This window comes from Sus scrofa, chromosome 6 (assembly GCF_054392235.1).
Source record: "Sus scrofa isolate SSC_HxYL_T2T_F1_AM1 chromosome 6, Sscrofa_HxYL_maternal_Yorkshire_Landrace_v2.0, whole genome shotgun sequence".
Taxonomy (NCBI): domain Eukaryota; kingdom Metazoa; phylum Chordata; class Mammalia; order Artiodactyla; family Suidae; genus Sus; species Sus scrofa.
The window spans coordinates 88,045,133-88,057,522 of NC_139388.1; the positions used below are offsets into that span (position 1 = coordinate 88,045,133).

The following is a 12,390-nucleotide window of genomic DNA, read 5'->3' on the forward strand; positions in this document are numbered from 1 at the left end:
GCCCACACGTGTCCTCCCAACTCGGCTCTAGGCCCGTTGGTCCCGCTGTTACCAGCAATGGGTCGCTCTCGCCGAACCGGCGCACACCGAGCGCACTCCCTGGCCCGCCAGATGAAGGCGAAGCGGCGGCGGCCGGACCTCGATGAGATTCACCGCGAGCTGCGGCCCCAGGTTGCCACAAGGACCCGACCAGACCCCGGCGCCGAGCCCGACCCCGACCTGCCAGGGGGCGGCCTGCATCGCTGTCTGGCCTGCGCGTGAGTCCCGGCCGGCTGCGGCCTGAGGAGGAGAAGGGTCCGCCGTTCGGGCTGGGGGTGTTGAGATCCGGGCTCTAGGGAACGCAGGGTTTTCTTTCCTGGGATTCATGGGTCTGCTGGCCTCCCATCCCTTCAAGCCTGGAGCCTAGCATCGGGAAATGAGCTAGGGTCAGGGAGATAGGTGTACCTGAGAGGCATCACCTTCTCACTTCTCCTTACCCCCCATCCCTACAGGAGATACTTCATCGATTCTGCCAACCTGAAGACCCACTTCCGATCCAAAGACCACAAGAAAAGGTATAAGAAGAGAATTAATGGATGGGTGTCGGGCAGGCGGGACTCGAATCTGGTCAGCTCTCAGTTCCTGTTCTTTTTCCCAGGTTGAAGCAGCTGAGTGTGGAGCCCTACAGTCAGGAAGAGGCAGAGAGGGCAGCGGGTATGGGTTCCTATGTACCTCCCCAGCGGCTGGCAGTGCCCACAGAAGTATCCACTGATGTCCCTGAGATGGACACATCTGCTTGACAGATCCTGAGAATTCAAGGCAGAAGAGTTGCCCATGGACAGTGATGCAAGGGCCAGTCTGGGAGAGACTGTACCAGTCTGTTTTGGCCCGGGGTTTGGGGAGTGGATGGCCTCTTCCCAGTGCCCTCCCTCCCAATAAAATAACTGGATAAAGGGGGCTTGCCCCTGACTCTAACCCCCAGGCCACTACTCCAAACTCATGTCCTGTAAGTTTCTCTACTACTCCTGTGCATGGGACCCAGGCTGCTTGGGCTTTATCCAACTTTGGTACCTGTATCCTTACCTTCCCTCTGGGATCCTGGCATCTGAGCCGAAACCCCCCATTGGAGCCTAGGTGTGTGGGCTGGGTAAGATCAGGTTTATAACAACCCTGCTTCTAATGAGGGCAGGGAGCGATCCCCAGAAAAGAAGTAGGCTCCCAAGATTATAGCCGTCGCTGAGTTACATACCCCCCCAGGGCCCAGGTGGAGGCTGCCCGCTTCATCATGGGGCCTGTGGCGGCCGTCGCTGCCCCACCATCTTCCAGACTGCATAGCAAGAGCCGCCCAGCCCGAGGACAGCCAGCAGTGCAGCCACAATCCCAGCCAGTGGACTCCGGGGCTCTGCCTTCAGCTCCCCGGCTATCTGCATCTGGAAATGCACAGAGGGTCCGCCTGAGGGGTCACTTGAGACCTCTGGGAAGGTGGGGGGTGGAAAGGGGCTGAGTTAGGGGAAGGAGATATGGATGCCACTGCTGCCCCAGGGAGATTCCACCCCAATCCCTCTCGCTTCATTGCCCATCTAGGCCCCGGCTGCTCAGGCGGCAGGGAACGTGACAGCCTGGCTGCCGGGTGTCAACCCAGCCATGGTAGGGGGAGTAAGGGGTCGTTGGCAGAAGCCATTGGTTAAGGGTACGTACCTGTAGCACTCGAAAGTAGCCAGGGGTCAGGCGTGGAAATCGCATGGTGGGTGCTGCTAGTGTCGCTGGTGTCCTGTGGGGCGGAAGCGGGAATGAAGACCAGTGGCGTTTGTGGTACCAAGAAGCGGAAATCAGGGCGCAGGGTTTCCTGACCTCTCATACGCAAGAGAGCCATGCCCTCAGAGGATGCTCACCAGTGCCTGCCTTCCCAGGTCTGGCAGGGGGCGGAGCAGCTAGACCTTTAAATCTGTCCCTTCCCCCGCCTGCCCGCCCTGCCAGCCTTAGGAACAGCTGTCAGGAGAGATCAGCATCAGGCCTGAGCAGCACCTCCCCCAGCCACACGGGCAGTCCAGGCTGGGCAGGCAGGAGAGGTCTTGCCTGGGAGTATAGGGAAGTTTCAGACTGGGACCAGGTACGGGAGGGCCTCCCCAGCCCTGGCCTTGGCCCAGTCCCTGCTTTAGTCGATTGGATGTCACCAATCAGCTCTCAGCAGAGGCGGGATTGGGTGCCGTATTAGTACCCCCTTCCAACTGGAGTAGGCCTTTTTCACTTGGTTTCTCTTAATCAACCACACCTATGCTGGGGGAGGGCACATTGCACCCCTTTCCCTTGGAGGAGTCCCTGTAGGGACTTCCCAATCTTAGCTTGGGCACAATAATAAAAGATCTGCATCTACTGATAAAGAAAGCTGTCCAAATCGTGCTTTAAAAAAATAGTAGCTGACGGCTGGGCATTATTCTAAGTACTTTACGGGTATTATTTCATTTCACATTGATTATCTCATTAAAATGGGGGAAGCATTTTTGCAGAATAGCATGTAGAGATTCTGCATATAGAAAGAATGGAAGAGAAATGCAACTCAAAACTTCAATGAGGTACTACCTCACACGGGTCAGAATGGCCATCATTAGTAAGTCTACAAATAAAAATGCTGGAGAGGGTGTGGAGAAAAAGGGAACCCTCCTATATTGGTGGGAGTGTAAGTTGGTACAACCACTATGGAAAACAGTATGGAGATTCTTAGAAAACTAAATATAGAACTGTATGATTCAGCAATCCCACTCCTGGGCATCTATCTGGAAAAACTATAATTCAAAGAGAGATGCACCCCTATGTTCATAGCAGCACTCTTCATAACACCCAAGACATGGAGATAATCCATTCATCTGTCAATGAGCATTTAGATTAAGATGTGCAGGGAGTTCCCACTGCAGTCGAAATGAATCCAGCTAGGGACCATGAGGATGCCTGTTCAATCCCTGGCCTCGCTTAGTGGGTTAAGGATCCAGCATTGCCATGAGCTGTGGTGTAGGTCGAAGACGAGGGTCCCATCCCAAGTGGCTATGGTGTAGTCTGTCAGCTACAGCTCTGATTCAACCCCTAGCCTGGGAACTTCCATATGCTGCGGCTGTAGCCCTAAAAACCAAAAAAATTTAAAAAATGAATGAAATAGTGCCATTTACTGTAACATGGATGGACCTAGAGATACCATATAATATCACTTCTATGCGGAATCCAAAATATGGCAGAAATGAACCTGTCTACAAAACAGAAACGGACTCACAAAGAACAGACTTCTGGTTGCTAAAGGGAGAGGGAATGGGATGGACTGGGAGTTTGGGGTTAGTAGATGCAAACTACTGCATTTAGAATGGATAAACAAAGTCCTACTGTATAGCCCAGGGAATTATATCCAATCTCATGGGATAGATCATGATGGAAAATAATATACAAAAAAGCATGTACATAGGAGTTCTCATTGTGATTCAGCATGTTAAGAACCTGACAGTGTCCACGAGGATTCGGGTTTGATCCCTAGCCTCGGGTTCAGTGGGTTAAGGATCTAGCATTGCCCTAAGCTGTGGTGTAGGTCAAAGATGCTGTTCAGATCTTATGTGGCTGTGGCTGTGGTGTAGACCTGCAGCTCCCATTCAGCCCCTAACCCAGCAACTCCAATATGCTACAGGTGAGGCCATAAAAAAAAAAGAATATATATATATATATATATATGTATGACTGAGACACTTTGCTGTATAGCAGAAATTGGCACAACATTGTAAATCAACTATAGGTTGTTTTTTTTTTTTTAACAGTCTTTTTTTTCCTTTTCTTTTTTTCTTTTTTTTTTTTTTTTTTTGGTCTTTTTAGGGCCGCATCCATGGCATATGGAGGTTCCCAGACTAGGGGTCTAATCGGAGCTCTAGCTCTACATCACAGCCACAGCAACATGGGATCCGAGCCACGTCTGCAACCTACACCACAGCTCACGGCAATGCCGGATCATTAACCCACTGAGCAAGGCCAGGGATCGAACCCGCAACCTCATGGTTCCTAGTCGGATTCGTTAACCACTGAGCCACGATGGGAACTCCAGGTCTTTTTTTTTTTTTTTTTTTTTTAAGGAGTTCCCACTGTGGTGCCATGGGTTAAGAATCCAACTGCAGCAGCTCAGGTTGCTGTGGAGGCACCGGTTCAATCCCCGGCCCCTGGTGCAGTGGGTTAAAGGATTCAGCGTTGCCAGAGCTGTGGCATAGTTTGCAGCTGCAGTTCAGATTCAATCCCTGGCCTGGGAACTTCAATATGCTGCTGCTGTAGGCATTAAAAAAAAAAAAAAAAGAATGGAAGAACACTCAAAAAACTTAAATGGCCCACTCTAGGCGACAGGATGGGGCCATGCAGGGGAAAGGGCTTGTCCTCCTTCCACTTAATGACCTGCTGTTACCTTTAAAATGTTTACAGCACATACGTCTGAAGACCTTTTATAAACTTATAAAACCACCTTCAAAATAGAAGCTGCCATTTACTGTACCTCTAACTGCCCAGCCCCACCAGCTGCTGGGGGCCCAGAGGAAAGGCACTGGTGTGGTTGTCAGGCCCTAGATCTGAGTACAAGTGGCGAGTTCTCGTTCCTTTCTTCTACCGGACTGTGAGTTCAGGGACAGTAGAGGCTGGCTGGCTTCTCACCTCTCTCTTTTGTGCCAGCTCAGGGTGGGTGTTTGATGAAATCTAGATGGTGGAGATAGGTCTATGTTTATTGGGCTTCCCCAGAGTTCCACAGGGAGCCTAGTGGAGGAGGAGGCGGCAAAAAAGGGGAGGAAGCGGGAGTTCCCTTTGTGCCTCAGAAGGTTATGAACCTGACTAGTATCCATGAGGATGTGAGTTTGATCCCTGGCCTCGCGAACTGCGGTGTAAGTTGAAGACACAGCTCAGATCTGGCATTGCTAGATTCCTAGCCTGGGAACTTCCCTATGCCGCAGACCTTATTTATGAAAAGCATAAATAAAAAATAAAGGAGGAGGAAGCAGCATGGAGGTGTGTTGGACAGACGAATGGGGCAGACTGTGAAGCTGTGAGGCCAAGGACAAAGCCAGAGAGGTGAAAGCTGAGTTGCAAATTTGGCATCTACTGGTTCACAAATGAGTCCCCTTGAAGGAAGCCACCAACGATCTAGACTCAGGTTTGATGCCACATGTGAGGATGGGATGGGTCCGCTGAGCCACTCAAGCTCCAGGGAATTCAGTTGGTATGTGAAATTGTTAAATGATAGCAACACACACACACACACACATGTGCACACGCTACACAGACATCTGTGAGCCAAATTCGGACTTTGGGTCTCTGGATGACAGTCAAGTTCATGACAATCTTTGGAGGCCAGGTATTGAGGCACTGGTAGACATTAGGTGACACAGAGGGAGCAGACTTCCGGGCCCCTCCCCATAGAATTAAAGCAATAATAACTCAGATTTACCTCATGTTACAGATTTCAAAATACTTAAAGGACATCCTCACAGAGCTAAGATCTGGTTATCCCCCTTTTAGAGAGGAAGAAACAGGGTCCGAGAGGTGCAAGGGGTGGGCTCAGACACAGAGCGAGTGGAATTGATTCCATCTGATTCCAAAGTCCTGGGAGGCCCCTGGCCTGGGGCGATGATGCTGACAACTGCAGACACTTAGTATCCAGACATTGTTCTAAGAGGAAGGCTCTTAACCTGGACTTCCCAATTCAGAGGGTCTATAAACTTGGATGGCAAAAAAAGTGACGTATTTTCACTAACTTCTAAACAAAATTTACCATTTCCTTCTATATGGATTGAAGTATTAGCCTTCGGTGTGGCTTCATCACCAGTAGAAACCACAGATATTTTCATGACAAATTGTAGTTATTGCATGCCTCTCAAAATACTACTTATGCTCATAACTATTTCAAAATGGTGACAGTTATTAATACACTGCTAAATCACACTCTGTTTCAGACACTCCTGTGACATAGCTGCCATTGATTGTGCCCAGTAGAGGATCAGTGACCAAATGGTGAATCCACCTGCTCTGACATTGGTGACCCTGGCTTCTTCATTACTCCCTTGCATTCTTTATCTGTAGTTGTTTGCTGGTCAATAAGTGTGAGGAATTGAGTAAAAGACCAGCACCCACAGTTCAGTGTTATTCACGCTGAGCAACAACACAATAATATCGTTAGAAAAGGAAAATTTAACTTGCCAGTCTTGTTACTTAATGCTGATAAATAGCTATTACTATATAATACATTTGGATTTTTAATATGTTTTGGCAGTACGTGTCCTCTTTGTAATCTTTGGCATTTTGCTTTATGCTTTTATTTATTTGGAGGTTGGGTTTGTTGTTTATTTTTTTTCTTTTTATGGCTGTCGCTGCAGCATATGGAAGTTCCCAGGCTAGGGTCGAATCAGAGCTGCAGCTTCTGGCCTAGGCCACAGCAATGGCAACACCAGATCCAAGCCGCATCTGTGACATACCCTGGAGCTCACGGCAACACCAGATCCTTAACCCAGGGAGTGAGGCCAGGGATCAGACACTTTATTGTAGCCTTAACCCAGTGAACCATGAGGGAAACTCCACTGCTTTATGCTTTTTTTGTTGTTGTTGTTGTTGTTGTTTGTTTTGGTTTGGTTTTTTTTTTTTTTTTTTTTTTTTGTATTTTCTAGGGCCGCATCCACGGCATATGGAGGTTCCCAGGCTAGGGGTCAAATTGGAGCTACAGCTGCCAGCCTACATCACAGCCACAGCAACTCAGGATCTGAGCCACATCTGCGACCTCCACCACGGCTCATGGCAAAGCCGGATCCTTAACCCACTGAATGAGGCCAGGGATTGAACCCCCAACCTCATGGTTCCTAGTCGGATTACGTTAAACACTGAGCCACGATGGGAGCTCCTGCTCTACACTTTTAAAAGCATCATTGCAAAAAAGGATCAGGGTTTTCATCATGCTGCCGAAAGTGTCCGTGTGCAAAAAAAAAAGGGCTAAAAACCAGTTCTGAAGGTTTTAGAGCTATTCACACAGGCACTCTGCACAGCACCTCTCCCAAATAGGAACTATTACATCCACTCAGGGAAACTGATGCCTGGTGTGTAGGCTTAGCCCTTCATCACACAGCTAACAAGCTCAGAGCTGGGATTTGCACCCAGGCTCTGGCTCCCGAAAATCTGTGCTTTGCTGCTGTGCTCACTGCTCACTTTTTGGCCCCTTTTGGAGGACGCTGCCAGGTGAGGCCATTTGGGGGCAGGGATCCTCTTGAGATCAGCTGGGTCACACACCAGAGGCACACCCTGGCCCTGGCAGCCCAGCTGCCCTAGGATGCCTGAAGGGCGGGGCAGAAGGTGAACAGGCAGGAGGCCAATGGCTGTCGCAACGCCTCACCTGGTGAGCTCTGAGGGCCCAGGTATGCTGGTGGCCCCGCCCCCGGCCCGGCCCGGCCCGGCCCAGCCCGGCTCGGCCCCTCCCCAGGTCACGGCTCTGGGAGCGGAAATTCCTGCGCGGGCGAGACCGAACGGGTGCGGATCTGAGCGGCCGAACTTGGCCATGGAGCCAGTCGCGACCTGGACCCCCGGGAAGGTGGCGGCCTGGCTGAGAGGTGGGTGGGGCTGGGGCAGTGTTGGGCTTCAGGAGCACTGGGACCGGGAGAGGCAAAGGAAAACGACCTGCCCGGTTTTCCAGCTGGTTAGTCAGTCAACAAGTATTTACGGAGCGTCTGCCGTGAACCTGGCGGAAGAAAAACTAAGATGACCCTGGGAAGTCGGGGGGCCGAGTACCCAGAAGGGGTCTCTCATCGCCCAAGCAGCTCAAGAGGCTGCCAGGGTGGCTGTGGGGAGGCAGTGGTTGTGTAATGAAAACGGAGGGTGTTGCCCCAGCGGGCCCACCCCCACTGTATCTCCTTCATCTCCCCTCTGCCCCAGGGCGCAGTAGGCTGTTATTAAACCCATTTTTCAGAAGCGGAAACCTATGCACTGAGCCAGGAAGTGATTTGCTCTGGCTTTGGAAGAGGGCCGCCTGGGTGTCTTTTCCCTTCTCCCCACCTGCTCCCACTTGAGAGCAGAAGCCCTAGCTTGACTGAAGGGGTTGACATAGCCCCCCCACTCCGCGCCTCCAGGGGAGATGAGCCCAGATGGGTGAGGAAGGGCCCAGACTCTAAGTGAAGACCTTCTGACATGCAGCTGGGGGTGGGCAGGTGAGTCAGGACATCCCTCTGACAGGGAGCAGCTGAGTACACTGGGAGCAGGCTCGGGGTGACCAGCCCCAGAAAAAGCAGGGATTCAGGGCTGGAGTCAGACACTCAGACCGAGTTCCAGGCCCAGCCCCTCCACTCACGGTTTTGCAATACAGGTCTATTTTCCCTTCCCTAAAATGGGAAAGGCAGCTCTGATCTCATCAAGTGGACCAAATGAGACCATCACGACCAGGACCTGGCGCATTTAGCTCAGTGTCAGGATCTGTTGGGAGGGAGGCAGCCCAGTATATTCACAATACCTGGGAAGGGAGGTGCTCCAGGGCCCACTGCCATGGAGCAACAGGTTCATGAACCCCTAGTCACATGCTCTTTTTTTTTTTTTTGCTATTTCTTGGGCCGCTCCTGCGGCATATGGAGGTTCCCAGGCTAGGGGTCCAATCGGAGCTATAGCCACCGGCCTACACCAGAGCCACAGCAACGCGGGATCCGAGCCGCGTCTGCAACCTACACCACAGCTCACAGCAACGCCGGATCGTTAACCCACTGAGCAAGGGTAGGGACTGAACCCACAACCTCATGGTTCCTAGTCGGATTCGTTAACCACTGCGCCACGACGGGAACTCCCCTAGTCACATGCTCTTAATGTCACACAGGGAATGAGGGTCAGCTCTTGATCATGTGCACATACTCCAGTGACGGACCCTGGCTTTGAATGGCAGGGGTTCCTTCAAAGAGCAAGAAAGCTAGCTGTTAACTTTGATTTGTTTTCCCATCTGTAAAATGAGAATAACAGCATCTCTACCTCCTAAATTCACTAGATAGTTTTTGTTTGTTTTTTGTTTTTTTTTAGGGCCACACCTACAGCATATGGAGGTTCCCAGGCTAGGGGTCTAATCAGAGCTGTTGCTGCTGGCCTGCGCCACAGCCACACCAGATCCGAGCCACCTCTGTGACGTTCACGGGATCCGAGCTGCATCTGTGACCTACACCACAGCTCATGTCAATGCCGGATCCTTAACCCAGTGAGCGAGGCCAGGGATCGAACCCGCAACCTCATGGTTCCTAGTCTGATTTGTTTCCGCTGTGCCACGACGGGAACTCCTAGATAGTTTTCATATTTTTGAGTGTCTACCTTGTGCCAGGCCTGGGCTGGAATTAGAGATGAACAGTTGCTGAAGGCCCAGTCCTCGAAGAGCTTGTCATCAAGCAGAAGAGGCCGGTGCTCTGGTGCAGGGGTTGGTGGAGGCACAGAGGCAGTGAGAACAGGAAGTTGCCCCAACCCAGCCTGGGGAGTTGTGGGAGGCTGGAAGGAGTTAGATGAAAAAAGATGTAAAGGAGCTAGAAGAGCAGTCTAGGCAGAAGGAACAGCATATGCGAGGACCCTGAGGCAAGAGAGCCTTCCAGGAGCTGCAGTGAGTCAGTGCTCTGGATCTCAAGTGTTGAGTTTGAAGGGCTGGGCCAAGAAATGAGACCGGACAGGCAGGTGGTGGCCAATTATACAAGACCTTGCAAATCATGGTAAAAAGTCCGTCAATAATCATATGGGGGCTGCTATTTTCTTTTTTTTTTCTTCTTCTTTTGTGTGTGTGTGAGTGTCTTTTTGCCGTTTCTTGGGCTGCTCCCACAGCATATGGAAGTTCCCAGGCTAGGGGTCTAATTGGAGCTGTAGCCACCAGCCTACACCAGAGCCACAGCAACACAGGATCTTGAGCCGCGTCTGCAATCTACACCACAGCTCATGGCAGTGCCGGATCCTTAACCCACTGAGCAAGGCCAGGAATCGAACCCGCGACTTCATGATTCCTAGTCGGATTCGTTAACCACTGCGCCACGACGGGAACTCCAGGGGCTGCTATTTTCTGTCTACCATGAACCAAGAGAGTGGGTCCAGAGCTTGACTTGCGTCATGTTATTTAATACACATGCTTAGAAGGTAGGTGTTTTTATTAGCCCCACGTGACAGTGAGGAAACTGAGGCACGGAATAATTAAGTTATTTGCTCAAGTGCTATCACTCGGGTCGCTCTGACTCCAAAGCCCCATCAAGCATGACTTGAGCAAGCTTCAGAACACCTGGGGATTTGTTAAAACGCAAAGTGCTGGGCCCTGCCCCTGAGTTCTGGTTCAGCAGGTGTGGGGTGGGGCTGTGGATATGTCTTGCTAACAAATTCTCCTGTGAGGCGGCCGCTGCGGCTGGTCTGGGGGCCACCTCTGAGAGCTGCTGCCCTATGGGATCCTCCCTCTCAACTCAGTAGCCTTATCTGTGAAATGGGCAGGACAGAGCACAGCCTGGGTCTCAGGGTTGTCAATAGGAAAAGGGCTTTTGTACTGCCGGGCAAGGCCCTGACACCCCTGGCTCCCTGCCACACTGACCCCCATTCTCCCTCCAGGCCTCGATGATTCCCTGCAGGACTATCCCTTTGAGGACTGGGAGTTGCCTGGCAAGTACCTGCTCCAGCTCTGCCCCCGCAGCCTGGAGGCTCTAACTGTGTGGCCTCTGGGCCATCAGGAGCTCATCCTAGAAGGGGTGGAACAGCTCCGGGCCCTGGTGAGTGCCTGGTGGCCACACTGGCTGCAGCTTCCACCTCCTTTGGAAGTGCTGATGGGAGGCTGGCCGCTGCCAGGAATTAACCTGCCCCTCTGGTACAGAGCTCCGGGCTACAGTCGGAGAACCTGCAGAGCCTGACAGAAAGGCTGCTGGAGAGGATCCGGGCATTCCAGGGCTTAGTCCAAGGTCACCTGGGGGGCTGTGCCGAGCCCCCTGCCGATGTCCTCAACGCAGCCGTCGAGCTGGTGCATGAGGCCCGTTCCCTCCTCTTCTGGCTCAACAGGTACCTCGGGCTCCCCCCAGGTCTGTGTGAAGGGTAAGGGGCCCCTTCTCATCCTTGGCCTCTTCCAGGACCTGGGAGAGAAAAATAGAGCTTGCTCAGCTATGGTGGAAGCGGGCAAAGAAGCTAATTGGTCTGTGTAGGGGCACTGGGATGTCTGAGTTCCCACGCCACTTCCAGCTTGTAACCATGACAATCGCATCAACGACATTGCATCCAGAGCTCTCCACCCACTTGACTGGCTAATGCTTGTCCCATAGGTCCCAGCTCTGATGTCACCTCCTCAGGAAAGCCCTCCCTGTTATACACTCTGAGAGCTCCCTACACTTCACAGCAATAGAAGTTAAATCATTATTGATGTGATTACATGTTTAATATCTGCCTCTCCAGTGCCTACAACAGGGCCTGGCATTTAGTAGGCACTTGACAATCAAGTCCTGTCTTGAGATGTAGAGTCATCTCATTTATCCCAAATCAAAACCCATCAGAATGGGGATTTTTCCCCAAGTCCCAGATGCATAGTCAGCTCAGGGTGGTCCACTGACTTGACTGTTGGGCTCAGTCCCCTAACCACTGCTCCATCCTTCCCCCTGCCAGGTACCTCTTCTCCCACTTAAATGACTTCTCATCCTGCCAGGAGATTGGGGAGTTGTGCGGGGAGCTGGGCCAGGCCTTGCAGGAGGTAGGAGAACCAGGGGCCAGGCTTGGCCCAGGCCATAGAGACCAAATCAGGCTACAGCTTTTTATAACTTGTGAATCAGCAGAGGATCAGGTGTGAGAGCAGGAAGAGGCGAGGGTGGAAGGAGAAGAGGCCCAGCCACTGGGTAGGGGGTGATGGGGGTGTGGGGGCTCCTAACGGGCTGGGGTAGCTCAGGAAGTTTAACTCAGGAGGGGGAGGAGCAGGGGAGGGCGTGTGTGGTGACTTCTAGGTGCCTGGCCTCCAGGGATGAGAGCTTGAGGCCAAACCTCTGAGGCCATGTAGTTCTGGGAAGGGGGCCAGAGTATGGGGCGCAGGGAGGGCCTTCAGGGAACCTCCCTACCCTTGGGAGAAGGCAGTACACCCTACTCAGGGTAGGCCTCTGCTCTCTCACTCTGCTTCCAGGACTGTCCAGCGGCTGAGAAGGAGAGCAAAGTCCTGAGGATTGTGAGTCCGGGGGCTGAGTGGGGCATCGGGGTGGGATGGGAGGGGGCTCGGGCTAGACATCCTGCTCTCCCTCCGCCAGTGCAGCCACGTGGCTGGGATCTGCCACAACATCCTGAGCTGCAGCCCGGAGGAGCTGCTGGAGCAGAGGGCCGTGCTAGAGCGCGTAGAGCTGGATGATCCTTCCGTGAGCCTTGACCTCTCAACTCACCTCTGACCCCGGCAGCCTTGCCTGGGCCCTGAACCCAGGTTCTAGG

The 12,390-nt window shown here is 52.4% G+C and overlaps 3 protein-coding genes across 4 annotated transcripts in view; 2 read left to right on the forward strand and 1 right to left on the reverse strand.

Annotated features, from left to right (window-relative positions):
- ZNF593 (zinc finger protein 593) lies at positions 1-2,364 on the forward strand. The gene is made up of 3 exons (XM_021095611.2): positions 1-257; positions 492-554; positions 638-2,364. The coding sequence occupies exons 1-3, from the start codon at positions 58-60 to the stop codon at positions 777-779; spliced, it is 405 nt and encodes a 134-aa protein (XP_020951270.2). The 5' UTR covers positions 1-57; the 3' UTR covers positions 780-2,364.
- Positions 1,263-7,521, reverse strand: ZNF593OS (ZNF593 opposite strand). Its single transcript, XM_084965701.1, has 3 exons — positions 7,358-7,521; positions 1,678-1,825; positions 1,263-1,409 (listed from the first exon to the last, which is right to left on the reverse strand). The coding sequence occupies exons 1-3, from the start codon at positions 7,519-7,521 to the stop codon at positions 1,263-1,265; spliced, it is 459 nt and encodes a 152-aa protein (XP_084821827.1).
- Positions 7,463-12,390, forward strand: part of CNKSR1 (connector enhancer of kinase suppressor of Ras 1) — a 10,217-nt gene continuing 5,289 nt past the window's right edge. Inside the window, exons 1-6 of one of the 2 annotated variants that reach the window (XM_021095612.2) lie at positions 7,463-7,571; positions 10,555-10,712; positions 10,814-10,995; positions 11,590-11,674; positions 12,095-12,136; positions 12,216-12,320. In XM_021095612.2, the coding sequence (XP_020951271.1) occupies positions 7,520-7,571; positions 10,555-10,712; positions 10,814-10,995; positions 11,590-11,674; positions 12,095-12,136; positions 12,216-12,320 (624 nt within the window). In that variant the 5' untranslated portion in view covers positions 7,463-7,519. The remainder of the gene's footprint in view (positions 7,572-10,554; positions 10,713-10,813; positions 10,996-11,589; positions 11,675-12,094; positions 12,137-12,215; positions 12,321-12,390) is intronic. The other variant, XM_021095613.2, reaches the window with a different exon arrangement.